Below are 14,040 nucleotides of genomic sequence, written 5' to 3' on the forward strand. Positions count from 1 at the left end.
GCAGGGTTTCATTCTCATGGCAAGCTAACAGCTGTGACACACCCTTTCCACAGAACTCACTTTTACTTTCACTTGAATTATGCTTATGATGAATTACCCAAGTAATGTGCAGGTAGCCCAGTTTACCACAACATGACATGTACTGTGAGTATAGAGTTCCATCACCCTGGTGGCTCCTTACAGGAACTACACTCAGGCAAGACAATAATATGCTCCATTTTTAGAACTGTGACAAACAGCCTACAGGTTAACCGACTCAATATGAATATGGAAAAAGTACTAACATTCCTTTGTATTATTTTTTAAATTATGTATTCTCAGAATGAAATATTTGCTATAAGCAGTAGACCTGGCAATTTATCTTCAGAAAATGACATTCTTTATGCAGTGTAGAACAGGCATTCCTGAGCAGTCTATCATATGAACACAACTAGTAATAAAACTGAACAGGATGCCGCACAGCCAGCTCCCAGATATATGTAATAGAAGACACTAACACTAGACTGATGGTATCGGATTAATAACATGTCCACAAAACTGTTGAGGTCTATAGGTGAATCACTTGTTAACATCCTTCACTCTGTTAATAAAACTCTGCAGCTGAGTGTTGACATTATGTAAGTGACTCTCGGCTCTTAGAATGCCGTCTGCTTGTACAAGACGTGCCGGCAGGCTGGAAATCCCATACTGTAAAAAAAAAAAGAGTGAAAATAAGCTCAACATTTTTCCTCTTTCATACATGGGACACACTGGGACACTGGCTATAGCAATAGGTAAAACATACTAGTTCTTGTGTGATTCGGTCAGTCATGATAAGCCTGTATTGGACAAAGACAAAGACACTGTCATACTGTGGGAGAAGAATTGAGACAATTGGGAAGTCGTAGAGAGACACAGAAGGAGTAGGGTCCCCTAACAGCATAGAGATGTGATGACAGGGTATTGCCACCAAAGTCCTATCTGTATATTCTCCCTATGTTTGCTTTGGTTTCCTCCGGGTTCTCCAGTTCCCTCCCACAATACAAATAAAATACTGGTAGTTTCACTGGCTTTTGAAAAGAAATAACCCTAGTGTATGTATGTGTGTGTACATGTGGTAGGCAATACTGGAGCGTACAATAGGTGTGTGCTATAAAATAACTTAATGAATAATGTGAGGCTCTTGTCAAACTGCAAATGTGGGGCGATATACACACTGCTATATGAAACAAATATACTGTATATCTAACTGGTTAGTGTATTGTTGGCTCGGAGGTCTGTACAAACTGCTTGAGGGAGATCGCTGTGGATTAACACTACTGCATATAATCGAACCGCAACTACATAAATAGTTACCATCTCTTATATTCTGTTGTTGGCAGGGTTTTTAGAAGTGGAGATGTTAACCATAGCAACCAATCAGATTCTAGCTATTATCTTCTAGAAGGTGCTAGATAAATGTTAAGCAGAATCTGATTGGCTGCTATGGGCAACATCTCCAACACCTCCACTTCTAAAAACCTGCACTTTAGTAAATATACCCCTAGTTCTAATGTGTAAAAATAAGTGAAAACAATGGGTTATGTACCCGTAAGATAAAATAAAAGAACTAATGCTCTAGAACAGTGGTTCTCAAACTCGGTCCTCAGGACCCCACACAGTTCACTTTTTGCAGGTCACCCAGCAGGTGCACAGGTGTATTCATTACCCACTGACACATTTTAAAAGATCTACAGGTGCAGCTAACTATTTCACTAGTAATTACCTGAGGAGACCTGTAAAACATGCACTGTTTGGGGTCCTGAGGACCGAGTTTGAGAACCTGGGCTCTAGAACAATGTTTCCCCAACTCATTCCTCAAGGAGCAGTAACAGTGCATGTTTTCCAGGTATCCTCACAGAATCACAAGTGAAATAATTAGCTCCACCTGTGGATCTTTTAAAAATGTGTTGGGCAGTAATGAATGCATCTGTTAGGTAAAATGGAAACCATGCACTATTAGTTCTCCCTGAGGAATAAGTTTGGGAAACACTGTTCCAGAAGGGTGCCAAATGGAAACAATATACCCACAAATCCCATAACATATATATCTCCAAGTGAGAATCTTTTCAGTTAAATAAGCCATAAATGACATTTATTCATAGCTACAAATGTAAGGGTTTAAAAATATACAGAAATGAATTAGAAAGGGTTAATGAGATGTGCTTCATCTGTGACTCTGTACATATTTATATACAAATTCATGTGTAATTAAAGTCGCAGCCCAGATTTACACTGCGTCTGCCGTGCAACAAAGACAGATTTAAAGAGAGTCACTACACGCTCAGCGCGTGGATGGCGTATTGAAGCTAGGCGCATTGAAGATGGGCGTATTGGGGCATATCTGTAGAAATAGAAGGGTGCTTATCATCTTAGAGGTAAAAAGTCAGTCTCGCCAACAATCCCTTAGTTCTGTCCCAATACACATTAAGAAAATCTGACAATTTAAAATAAATTGTGTTATATTTAAAAATGTTAGACACTGCTTTCAGTATTCATGTAGTTATAGACTCTAATCTATGCTAACCTGTGTTTTATAGAACCATGAAAATACGTACACTTTCCTTACTGCGAGGGTTTTCGGACTTGAACTTTATGTAGTCATCCTTTAGACATCCAAGATTGTCCAGGAAAGTTCTTGCATTCTTCTGGGCCTCCTGCGTCCCCTCCTGCTGTGAGCATTCTCTCTCTAGTTGCTTCAACCTAGGTTGTTTTCTAGCAGAAGAAACAGAACGGCTTTTGCATCAAACACTCCTTAGCTGGCCAGAAAAGGCTCTCCTCCCCACTTCTTACATCATGGAAGGAGATTGAAAAATGAAAAAGATTGAATCTAACAAAGAAAGTTTAACAAAATCAGAAGTCATTCTCTATAGGGATACTTATATATGTAATTAGTGGGAGGTGCCTTGCAGGTAACCCAGACCAAGGGGTAAATTTACTAAAGTAAGTTTTTAGAAGTGGAGCACAGCAACCAATCAGATTATAGCTTTTATCTTCTAGAAGGTGCTAGTTAAATGTCAAGTAGACTCTGATTGGTTGCAATGGGCAACATCTCCACTTCTAAAAACTCTCACTTTAGTAATTTTACCCCCAAGTGTCATTATTAACTGGAAGCTATATAATGTAATGGAACGGTGCTCCGGTTGGCCAGGATTTCTTTGAAAACTGTAGAATTACGGACTGGATTTATGAATATACAAGATTTCAGCAAATAATTCTAATCAGACATTGTGGTATCAAGAATAAAATTATCTAGAAAATACTATCAATGCAAAGTCCTCAATTATGCAAAGTTTCCAAGTAATGTCCATTTAGGTTTCCTAAATTCATACACACACGTGAAACAGACAATCATGTTTTTACTGCTTTGCATTATACGGACAGCTGATGTTTCCATTTGATTGACACATGACGATGACTGCATCACACATATTCCTACTCCCTCCCCAACTTGCAAACTTTAATTTTCACTTTGTACTGAACAAAAGCGAATATTTAACCTGTAGTTCTTTTTAATAAATATGCAGGTTGTAGAAATAATTGTTTGTAGTTGGTGTGTGGAGACTAATGTGTGGTTGATGGCATGAGTTATATGGGTCTGTGGCCGGGGACCCTTGGCAGGAGTCTAGGAGGCCACCACTGAATAAACTTTCATGCTGTGGTGCCATCAAAAAGAAAGATTGGCGCTATACACTTAAAATGGACTTCATTGGTACTGATGTAGTATGTACATTTTCAATACCAGTTGCATCTGGCTGTGGCCCCCAGAGCAGTGTCTGTTAATTTTAACATGTTATATTTAATGCACTGTGCGCAACTGTAGAATTGTGAAAAATTATGTATAAATGTATGGACTGCGCACTGGTAGAAACGTACGTACTTTAGTATATTTGATTTATAAGGTTTTGCCATTTGGGGACAGATTGGTCTCACATAGGAAGTCCTACATTAATGACTGTATCCTGAAGCCTAATATTAATGTAAAAGCACTCTCCTTGAAATGCACATCAGGGGGTCTCCTCAGTAGCTCTTTTACCCCCTTTCCACTGCCCAAATAACCCGAGTTATTGCCAGCTCTACCCAGGTCACAGCTTGGTGTAAAAGGGTACTTAAAAAATAACCCAGGTCGTGTGACCAGGGAATCTGACCCAGGTAGCTACCGAAGTCAAACCTGGGAAGGACCCGGGTAACGGTGCGGCGTAAATGGCGCAACCTGGGTTATCCGACCCAGGTCACGCAAAAAAAGCCGAAGTTTGGAGCTTTAGTGAGCAGTCACCACCCACTTTTTATGATCTCATCTTTGTGAGCCTGAAAAATATGAGATATGGTAAGAACTTACCCTTGTTATCTCTATTTCTACGAAGTCCATAGGGTTCCACAGGATACCTTGGGGTATAGGTGTGACGTCAGTCGCAGGGCACCAAAGAGTTAAGCTTTCAGCCTCCCAGGATGCACTAGGTCCCCCTCCTATACCCCGCCCCCGGGCCAAGGCACCTCAGTTAGTTACCAAGCCATAGGCCGGAGGAGGAGAAGGAAGAGAGAGAACAAAGATCTGGACACATACAAGAATCACATTCTCACCAGAGGGAGACGGAAAACCGGTGACCAGAGCAAAGCCCATCTGCAGCACAGGTGCGACAGGGCGGGAGTCCTGTGGAACCCTATGAACTTCGTAGAAATAGAGATAACAAGGGTAAGTTCTTACCATATCTCATATTTTCTACTTCAGGGTCCATAGGGTATCCACAGGATACCTTGGGGATGTCCCAAAGCAGTATCCTTTAAGGGTGGGGACGCTCCTGTGCAGAAAGGAGAATCCGCCGCCCGAAGGAAGCATCCTGAGAGGCGAAGGTGTCAAACCTGTAATACCTCACGAAGGTATGGACAGAGGACCACGTAGCAGCCTTGCAGATCTGAACTGCCGAGGCACCACGTCGAGCTGCCCACGAAGGACCCACAGACCTAGTGGAATGAGCCTTCAGAGAAGGTGGGACCGGTAGGCCTTCATGAAGATAAGCTTCAGAAATAGCCATACGGATCCAGGCTGCCAAAGTTTGCTTTGAAGCAGGCCAACCCTTTTTACGGAAGCCATAGAGGACAAACAAAGCGTCCGACTTCTTAAACGAAGAAGTGCGGTCAACATAAGTCCTTAAGGCCTGCACAACATCCAAAGAGGCCTCACCCACGGAAAGACCCGGTGAGTTAAAGGCCGGAACAACTATTTCCTCGTTAACATGAAACTGGGAAACAACTTTGGGAAGAAACTCGGGCCGAGTGCGGAGCACTGCCCTGTTCCCATGAAAAACCAAGAAAGGGGGTCTACAAGAAAGAGCCCCTAACTCAGAAACACGTCTGGCCGAAGCAACGGCCAGAAGGAAAACAGTCTTAGCTGTTAGCCATTTAATATCCACTGAGCCCAGTGGTTCAAACGGCGGTCCTTGGAGAGCCCTCAGGACCACAGCCAAATCCCAAGGTGCCACAGGTGGAACAAAGGGCGGCTGAATACGGAGAACACCTTGCATAAAGGTGCGCACATCCGGGATTGTAGCAATCCTACGGTGAAACCAGACAGATAGGGCCGAAACCTGTACCTTCAAAGAAGCAAGGCGAAGCCCATGATCTAGTCCCGCTTGCAGGAAGGCGAGAATCCGAGACAGACGAAACTCCCGCGGTGCATAACCTCTCGGTCGACACCACTGGAAGAACGTATGCCACACGCGATGGTATATCCTCGCGGAAGACGGTTTCCGAGCTTGTAACATGGTACGCACCACAGAGCTGGAAAACCCCCGGGACCTCAGCATGGCCGTCTCAACAGCCACGCCGCCAAAGACAGCCGAGTCAGGTCCGGGTGAAGACAAGGACCCTGAGACAGAAGGTCTGGTCGTAGCGGCAACCGCAGAGGACTGTCCACGGACAGACCCTGAAGGTCTGAGAACCAGTGCCGTCTGGGCCACGCGGGAGCTATCAACAGGAGCGTCCCTCCTTCCTGTTTGAATTTCCGGATTACCCGTGGAAGAAGGGAGACCGGAGGGAACAGGTATGCGAACCTGAACGTCCACCGGACGGACAGAGCATCCACCAGAGACGCCCCTTCGTCTCTTGTGCGAGACCCGTACACCGGCAACTTGTTGTTGTGCCGGGACGCCATGAGGTCGATTTCTGGAAGACCCCACCTGTCCACCAGTAGTTGAAAAACGTCCGGGTGCAGGGACCATTCCCCTGGATGAACGTCCTGGCGACTTAGAAAGTCCGCCTCCCAATTTAGCACTCCCGGGATGAAGACCGCTGATATGGCCGGAAAATTGCGCTCCGCCCAAACCAGGATCCGAGAGACCTCTACGAGAGCCGCCCGACTGCGAGTTCCTCCTTGCCTGTTTATGTAGGCCACGGTGGTAGCATTGTCCGACTGGACCTGCACCGGGTGACCCTGGAGAAACCGCTGTGCCTGCAGGAGAGCATTGAAGACCGCACAGAGTTCCAAGATAATTATTTGGAAGCTCTGCTTCTGTCGGCGTCCACCTGCCCTGGAACAAGTGTAGACCCGAAACTGCTCCCCAGCCCCGAAGACTGGCGTCCGTTGTCAACAGGACCCCATTTGGAACCCAGAACGGACGTCCCTTGTTGAGGTGGGTCGTCTTTAACCACCACGCAAGGGACAGGCGAACCTCCGGGGTGAGCACAATCGTCTGGAACTTCAGAGACTGAGGCAGCCCGTTCCACTTGGACAGGATCAGGTGCTGCAGAGGTCTGGAGTGAAACTGGGCGTATTCCACCATGTCGAACACCGACACCATGGAGCCCAGTAACCTCATCGCCGAGTGTAAGGACACCCGGCGGCTGTGCAGACAACTGCGCACCCTTGACTGTAAAGCAGAGATCTTGTCCTCCGTCACGAAGATCCTTTGCTGTCCCGAGTCCAATAAGGCTCCAAGATGCAGAATCCTCCGAGACGGGATTAGAGTGGACTTCTGCCAGTTGATTAGCCAGCCGTGCCGTTGCAGCAGTGCAATGGTCAGGTCCAAGTGGTGTAACAGGAGCTCTGGAGATCCTGCCACCAATAACAGGTCGTCCAAGTACGGCAACATGCGGACTCCTTGCAGCCGCAGAGAAGCCGCCATGACCGCCATCACCTTGGTGAAAACACGTGGTGCTGTCGCCAGGCCAAAAGGTAACGCCCGAAACTGGAAGTGGTCGCTGCGGATTGCAAACCGAAGGAACTCTTGATGGCGCAAAAGAATAGGGACATGCAGGTAAGCGTCCTGTATGTCCAATGACACCATGTAGTCCCCAGGTTCCAGCGCCAGAATGATGGACCGTAGGGTCTCCATCCGAAACTTCGGGACCCGCAAAGACTTGTTGAGTGCTTTGAGGTTGAGAATCGGACGATATGACCCATTGGGTTTCTGTACCAAAAATAGATTTGAATAGAAACCCTGGCCCCTCTGGGAGAATGGAACAGGCACTATAACTCCAGCCTGGAGCATAGTGTGCAATACCTTCCGCAGCTCCGTAGCCTTGTTCCGGTCTGATGGTAGACCCGTGGTGAAGAATCGAGCCGGGGGTCTGTGCCGGAAGGAGAGGGCGTACCCGTGGGAGACCACCTCCAGAACCCAAGTGTCTGTCGTAGTGAACGACCAACACCGGGAGAACTGCAGCAGGCAGCCTCCCACCCTGGGATCCCCCAAGGGGAGACCCGGACCGTCAGGCCGCAGGCTTGTCATCTGGCTTGGGTGCCGGACGTCTGGTACTCCATGCCTGTTTCCGGGGCTTGACCGATTTCTTAGGGCCAGCCTGTCGAGGAAACGACTGTGGTTTGGGCCTGCCCTGAGCCCTAGATGACCGAAAGGACGATGGTCCAGAACCAGAAGGAGCAGCGGCCGACGGGAGACAAGCAGATTTGGCTGCCGCCAGCGTGGCCACAATCTTATCCAGATCCGGACCGAAGAGAACTTCTCCGGTAAACGGCAACGCTTCCAGACCTTTCTTGGAATCTGCGTCCGCCTTCCAGGATCGCAGCCACAAGGTGCGACGAGCAGCTACCGCTGCTGAAGAAATTCTAGACACCAGAGTACTAATGTCTAGAGCCGCCTCGTTGATGTAGGTGGCCGAATCACGGAGATTGCCAATCAACTCCGCCTGTTCGGCCGGACAGTCGGATTCAAAAGAAGCCTCTAATGAATCCGCCCAGCGCTCCATCGCTCTGGCAACCCAGCAAATGGCCATAGCCGGCCGTGCTGCCCCCCCTGCAAGGGAATAAGCGGACTTCAGGCAGATTTCTACCTTGCGGTCCGTAGCATCCTTAAGGGAGGACATGGATGGCATCGGCAATGTGGCACTACGGACAAGACGGGTCACGTGAGAATCCACCTGTGGAGGGGATTCCCACTTAGCAAAATAATTATCCGCGAACGGATAAGCCACCGCCAGGCGTCTCTGCGGCTGGTATCTTTTGCCAGGTTGTTTCCACGCCTCCTCTAAATGGTCCACCAACTGACCCGAAAGAGGAAAGACTGTGGCATCGCCCTTCACATCTTTGAAAAAGGCATACTTAGATTTAGCCGCTGGGGGAACTTCGTCCTCAATCACCAAGGCTGTGCGGACCGCCCGAATAAGTCCAGGAATATATACTTTGGACTTAGCATCAGCGTCCTTAGTATGGAGAGGTTCCTGATCGTAAAGATCCAGAATCTCCCCATCATCAGACGTCCCTTCGTCATCCTCATAAGGAGTGGACAGAGACGCCACCGGCCTTTTATGAGGCCGCATCACAGACTCCCCTTGCAACACATCCGACAAGTGCTGTACAGAACTCATCAGGGAGTTAACCCACGCTGGCTCCTGAGAACCCGGGAGCGGGGAAATAGGGAGACTGTGGGGTACCACCAATTGTCGTGGGAACCCCTGCATGGGTGACGACACCACAGACTGCTGGGACAAACCCATCGGAGTAAACGCGGGCTGCGGAGCTAACTGGCCCACTAAAGCTGTTAACGCCTGAGCGAAACAAGCCCAGGGCGGCTCCTGTACCGATGCTGTAACCGTAATAGGCCGCACCATGGACAAACACTGCCGGCAAAGGCCCTCCGCGCTACCCTCCCCCTCCCCCTCCGCTAACGGTACTTTGCACGTGGTACACTGTAGCCGGAGGGGAAAATCACTTTCAGACATGATGGCACCACGTATGTGACCTCTCTCACCAATTAAGTATTAAATAGGCGAGAGACCACCCTGCAGCACCGCACCGCAAGGGCTTTAGCAGAAAGAACAGGGACAGTAATAAAGCTGACAGTTTAGAGAAGAAAAGTTACAGGCAGCGCTAGCACAGTCACATACAATGCAGAGAAATAACAATTCCTGCACTAACAGCGCTGATCACTCAACTACACAGACACAGGGCCTGGTAGGACACAGCGCTGCATACACAGACCTGAGCCACAGCGGAGGAGAGGTATGCGGGGGGACCCAGACCACGATGCTTCCTTCCAGACTTCCAGCAGCGTTCACCATGCGTTGCAGAGAAGATGGCCGCCGAGGAGCAGAGAGAAGCTGGCCTGGGGGAGGAGCGCTGACACAGGACCAGTCAGCACAGTGCAGAGAGGGCTGTGTGCAGCGGGGGAGGCGCCGGCTGTGAGACAGGGAAGGCGCGCTCCCCTGGCATGCATTTAACCCCTGGGACGCCGCAGCGCTACCGCTCTGCTGCGGTCCGCTGTCCCAGGGGGTAGTGGAAGCGCAGGTTGGTCGCCTGGCTCCACGCTGCAGCCAGTCCCCAGGGAGCCCCCTGCCTGGGGACTTAGGACCATGTGATCAGCGGGGACAAACCGCGGGACCCCGCTGCTTACCTCTGTCCCCCTTGAATCCGGCCATGGTCCGGAGCATTTGGGGTCACCGCTAGCTGTGACCCCAGACGCCCACCAGCATCCCCGGATCAGTACCGGCGTTCTGGTACCGGCGGGGTGTAGGGAAGACAGCATGGACGTCAGGACTGACTGTCCATGCTGTTTATCCAGATGTGCAGCCACAGCTGCATGAAGAAAAAGCTTCAGGGGCTCTTCTAGCCCCCACTCCAACAGGTGCACCCGACTCCGGCCGGGCACCAAACTAAACTGAGGTGCCTTGGCCCGGGGGCGGGGTATAGGAGGGGGACCTAGTGCATCCTGGGAGGCTGAAAGCTTAACTCTTTGGTGCCCTGCGACTGACGTCACACCTATACCCCAAGGTATCCTGTGGATACCCTATGGACCCTGAAGTAGAAAAGACCATTTCTAATGACATACACAGGTTTTGCAGGGTAGACCAGGGTTCAGTTTAAACGGAACAGACCCGGGAATAATCCTGGTCCAAGGTGCAGTATAAATGGGGTCTGACCCAGCTGTGACACGGGTTGGACCCAGGTTTTTGGTGGAAAAGGAGTATTTGTAGAAAGTAGTTGGAACACGTGGTTAGGTAATCAGGGAAAAAGCAGGTTCCTGCGCTTTTTAGGATTTCCTGAGTATTTGAGGAAGACATGGTAATTGTATTACTGTTTAACCCACATAATTTCATTGTGTGGCCAATATTGAGGAAAACCCAATTAACGTTCCTGTTGACCGACAGGTTATATTTAATAAAGAAAAAAAGGATGGTCTTTGTTAGGTGCACTATAGACGTTATGTAAAATAGAACCTTTATTTCATTAAAGTTGTGTACCGTACCAGTGAAATATTAAAAGCAATAATTCATATTAAAGATAACATGAAATAATACAATTTGCAAAGTTGTGAAATAAGCAGATTCTTAATTTCTGGTGTCACTTCTCTCTCAATTTTATATGCTATAATATTGTAGGTAAATATTGCCTTATATTGTGGGATGAGGGTGTTCCCTCTTATTGATGGATGCACTTGCACACAGTTAAAAGGGGATGTAGCAATTTAATCGTTACCACAATTGTATCTAAATTCAGTAACTACTTATATTATTAGCAGTGTACTGAAGAAATTATCAGGTTACCAACAAATGAATATGATACTGAATAAAGTAACTGACCCTATATATTATGGACCAAGGAAATTGGCAGTCATTTATATCATTTACATTATTTTCGTTTATGAAGCAACCTTATTCTTAAATAATGTTCTTTTAGATATTAGGATCAGAATCATCTATTTATTAGCCGTATTAACTGCCTTACACGACTGTTGTGCAGAGATTGGTATTTGAATACGTGGTGTACTTATGTCCGCTTAGTACCACTGTGTTTTTCAATAGCCTCAAAGGTCTAAAGCTGGGTACACACGTAAAGATTTTCTGTCCAACCATCCAACTAGTTGATTGGTTGGAATGAAAATCTGGTAACGTATGGGAGTAACTGATGATCAGCAATTTGCTCCTAAATGCCAGAAAACAGATGAAAATGGCCGTCAGACAAGTCTGTTAAATGTTTGATCAAAACAATTTGCTCAAACAACAGTTTTTAGTCCTTTTTCCGGCGTTTGGGAGCAAATTGCTGATAGTCATTTGCTTTCATACCTTACCAGATTTTCATTCCAACTAGTTGGATGGTCGGACAGATAATCTTTAGGCGTGTACCCATCTTAAGGAAAATTAGCAGAAAATCTGCACTATCCTGCAATAAATGACCTGGGAGTTATAATTAGTACAGATAGATTAAGAGGATAATAAATGCACATGTCCGCTCAGTACTCAAGTATATTCCATATGTGGTATTGGGTAGATGTAAAGATAATTTATGTTTACAATTAGTTATAGTAAAACACAATTGTGGATGTACTAAGTTAATTTAAGATTAACAAATATCTCTGCAGCAGTTGGTCTTTTAAAATAGAAATATATTGCATACATCAATTGTCAAAGAGACACAATGTATGTTTGTAATGAATTCACAAATTCTCCACACTACAATCAGCATGTCATTTGTTATGTAAAATCATACTACATGCCCTGTTTTCAGGAAAGTGGATTGTGCAATTATAGCTGATTAGCTTGTGTTCTCATTTACACCTCACCAACACAATCAGTATAATGTGGATGTACATGAAAATTACTGCAGGGTGTATTTACTAGGAATATGCACTTTCATATAGCTTAGTTAGTAAATCAGTTTGTGTGGATATTATTTAATAAGCTGTAGGCTAACAATTGTTCCACCAAATTCTAACAAGCAGGGACTGGCTGCATATTTCACTAGTTCTCAGAGCCTGAGTGATGCTGGTATTAGTTTCAGCAATCTCTCTGCACACCATAATACCCCTTTTCCACCAAAATCCTGGGCCCGACCCAGGATTTGGAACAAGCTTCCAAACCGAGTCAGACCCCTTTCACACCACAGCACCGACTCGGGTTATTCCTGGCTCACCACCATTCACACTGCACCCGTGTGCAGTTGAACTCTTATGCCAGCAATTGGAGATGACATAATCTATAAGTGCAGGAAAATCTGGGTTGTCTGACCCGGGTCGCCCGTTTACAATGCCCCCTTAACTCGGGTCCTTCCCTTGTCCAACCCTGGTCACTACCTGGGTTGGATTCCTGGGTCACTGGACCCAGGTTATTTTTTGGGACCCTTTTCCACTGAGCTGTGATCCGGGTAGACCCGGCAATAACCCGGGTTATTGCAGCAGTGGAAAAGGGGTATACCATGGCTCACAGACATCCCCTATTCATTATTACATTATAGGTTTGTACTGTGCATCATCTTTTTAGATTTAATTTGTTTGTAGCATAGTAACAGAGGAGCAGGCTGACTGCTGCTAACGTATGCTTCACTAGTTTTAGTTTTCTCAAGCTGGGAGACAGATTCCTGATTTGAGTACAGTAGGAGGTATTTCCACCCATATCCCTCTGTGTTGTGCTCTCTAACAATATGAAAAGGGGCTCTGCAAACGATGAAATTGGTTATCCTCTGACCATCTCGGGAGGAATGTAGTTCTGCATCATCTTGTATGCTGTGGAGTAACCATCTTTGTATAGACATAATTTCATCAATAAACATCTACTTGCTCCAAGACGCCTGCATCTGCTTGTATGCACTGACCACCAGAATAGCTCACAATGCTATTCCTTTCTCTGGCTGTTTTGGGCTGAGCCCAGTGTCTTCAAGCTCTCATCAAGCTATTCTTTATACTACATGTAATGTAAATAAACACAAAACAATGCAACTTACTCAATGATTTCACTTTTCACTTCAATCAAACGTTTCCTTTTTCTGCCAATTTCTAACTGTATCTGTGGAACATATAATATTATCCAAACTGTTAGGACTGAAAGGAGACGTCCACTATCAGACATGTAGCACTAGGTATACACCCCAGTATCACAGGAAGGGTTAATAGCATAAAAAAACCTCACATTTTATTCTTTATTGAAGCACAACAAAGTGAAGCAATTATAGGAAAAGTTACATGAACCATATTGTAAAATAGACACGGATACAAATGCTATATAACAATAACATGCTGTGAGCATACCAGGGCATATAGGTAACACATAACTGCATCTAGGGATCAAAGGTAAAGAGCACAATGTACAGAAAATTCAGTACAAACAGGCGATGCAGCAAGCATATGGCATTTAGGAACAGCATAAAAGAGCCAATAACTACAGCCATCGTAATGACAGGAAAGGAACAAACCATCTATGCTTCAACAATATGTATTCTTTTTCCGAACCAAATAAACAATCTCTGAAGCAGATACCAGTGAGGAACAGGCACATTTTGAACGAACAATAAGAGGTAAAGTAAACGTATAATTACCAAGCTGCACTGAATTTAAGAGGGAGAAAGTTAAACATTAGGGTGGAGGGAGTCTTAACCCTTTCCAGTTGCAGCAATGGGGGTCACACGAAAGGTACTATGTGTACACTCTATGTACCACGTAAAAGAGATGGTCAAGTGACAAAACACCGGAGGCCTCTAAAACAAGCAGCGTATGGACTTCAAAAAGCATCAGACCCATATATTTATGTGTGACTGGCGCTTTGTCAGCAGTGGGGCAGTCTAAATTTTTACATAGCCTCTCC

At 46.2% G+C, this 14,040-nt stretch overlaps 1 protein-coding gene across 3 annotated transcripts in view; it reads right to left on the bottom strand.

Moving 5' to 3' along the window:
* Positions 1 to 289: 289 nt before the first annotated feature.
* Positions 290 to 14,040, bottom strand: part of CENPU (centromere protein U) — a 42,670-nt gene continuing 28,919 nt past the window's right edge. For 2 of the 3 annotated variants that reach the window (XM_088446956.1, XM_088446957.1), the window contains exons 11-13: positions 13,184 to 13,245; positions 2,577 to 2,733; positions 290 to 687 (exon numbers count right to left, since the gene is read on the bottom strand). In XM_088446956.1, the coding sequence (XP_088303082.1) occupies positions 559 to 687; positions 2,577 to 2,733; positions 13,184 to 13,245 (348 nt within the window). In that variant the 3' untranslated portion in view covers positions 290 to 558. The remainder of the gene's footprint in view (positions 688 to 2,576; positions 2,734 to 13,183; positions 13,246 to 14,040) is intronic. The other variant, XM_088446959.1, reaches the window with a different exon arrangement.

The sequence above is a fragment of the Taudactylus pleione genome, unplaced genomic scaffold (assembly GCF_031769625.1).
Source record: "Taudactylus pleione unplaced genomic scaffold, aTauple2 ptg000408l, whole genome shotgun sequence".
In the NCBI taxonomy this organism is placed as follows: Eukaryota; Metazoa; Chordata; class Amphibia; order Anura; family Myobatrachidae; genus Taudactylus; species Taudactylus pleione.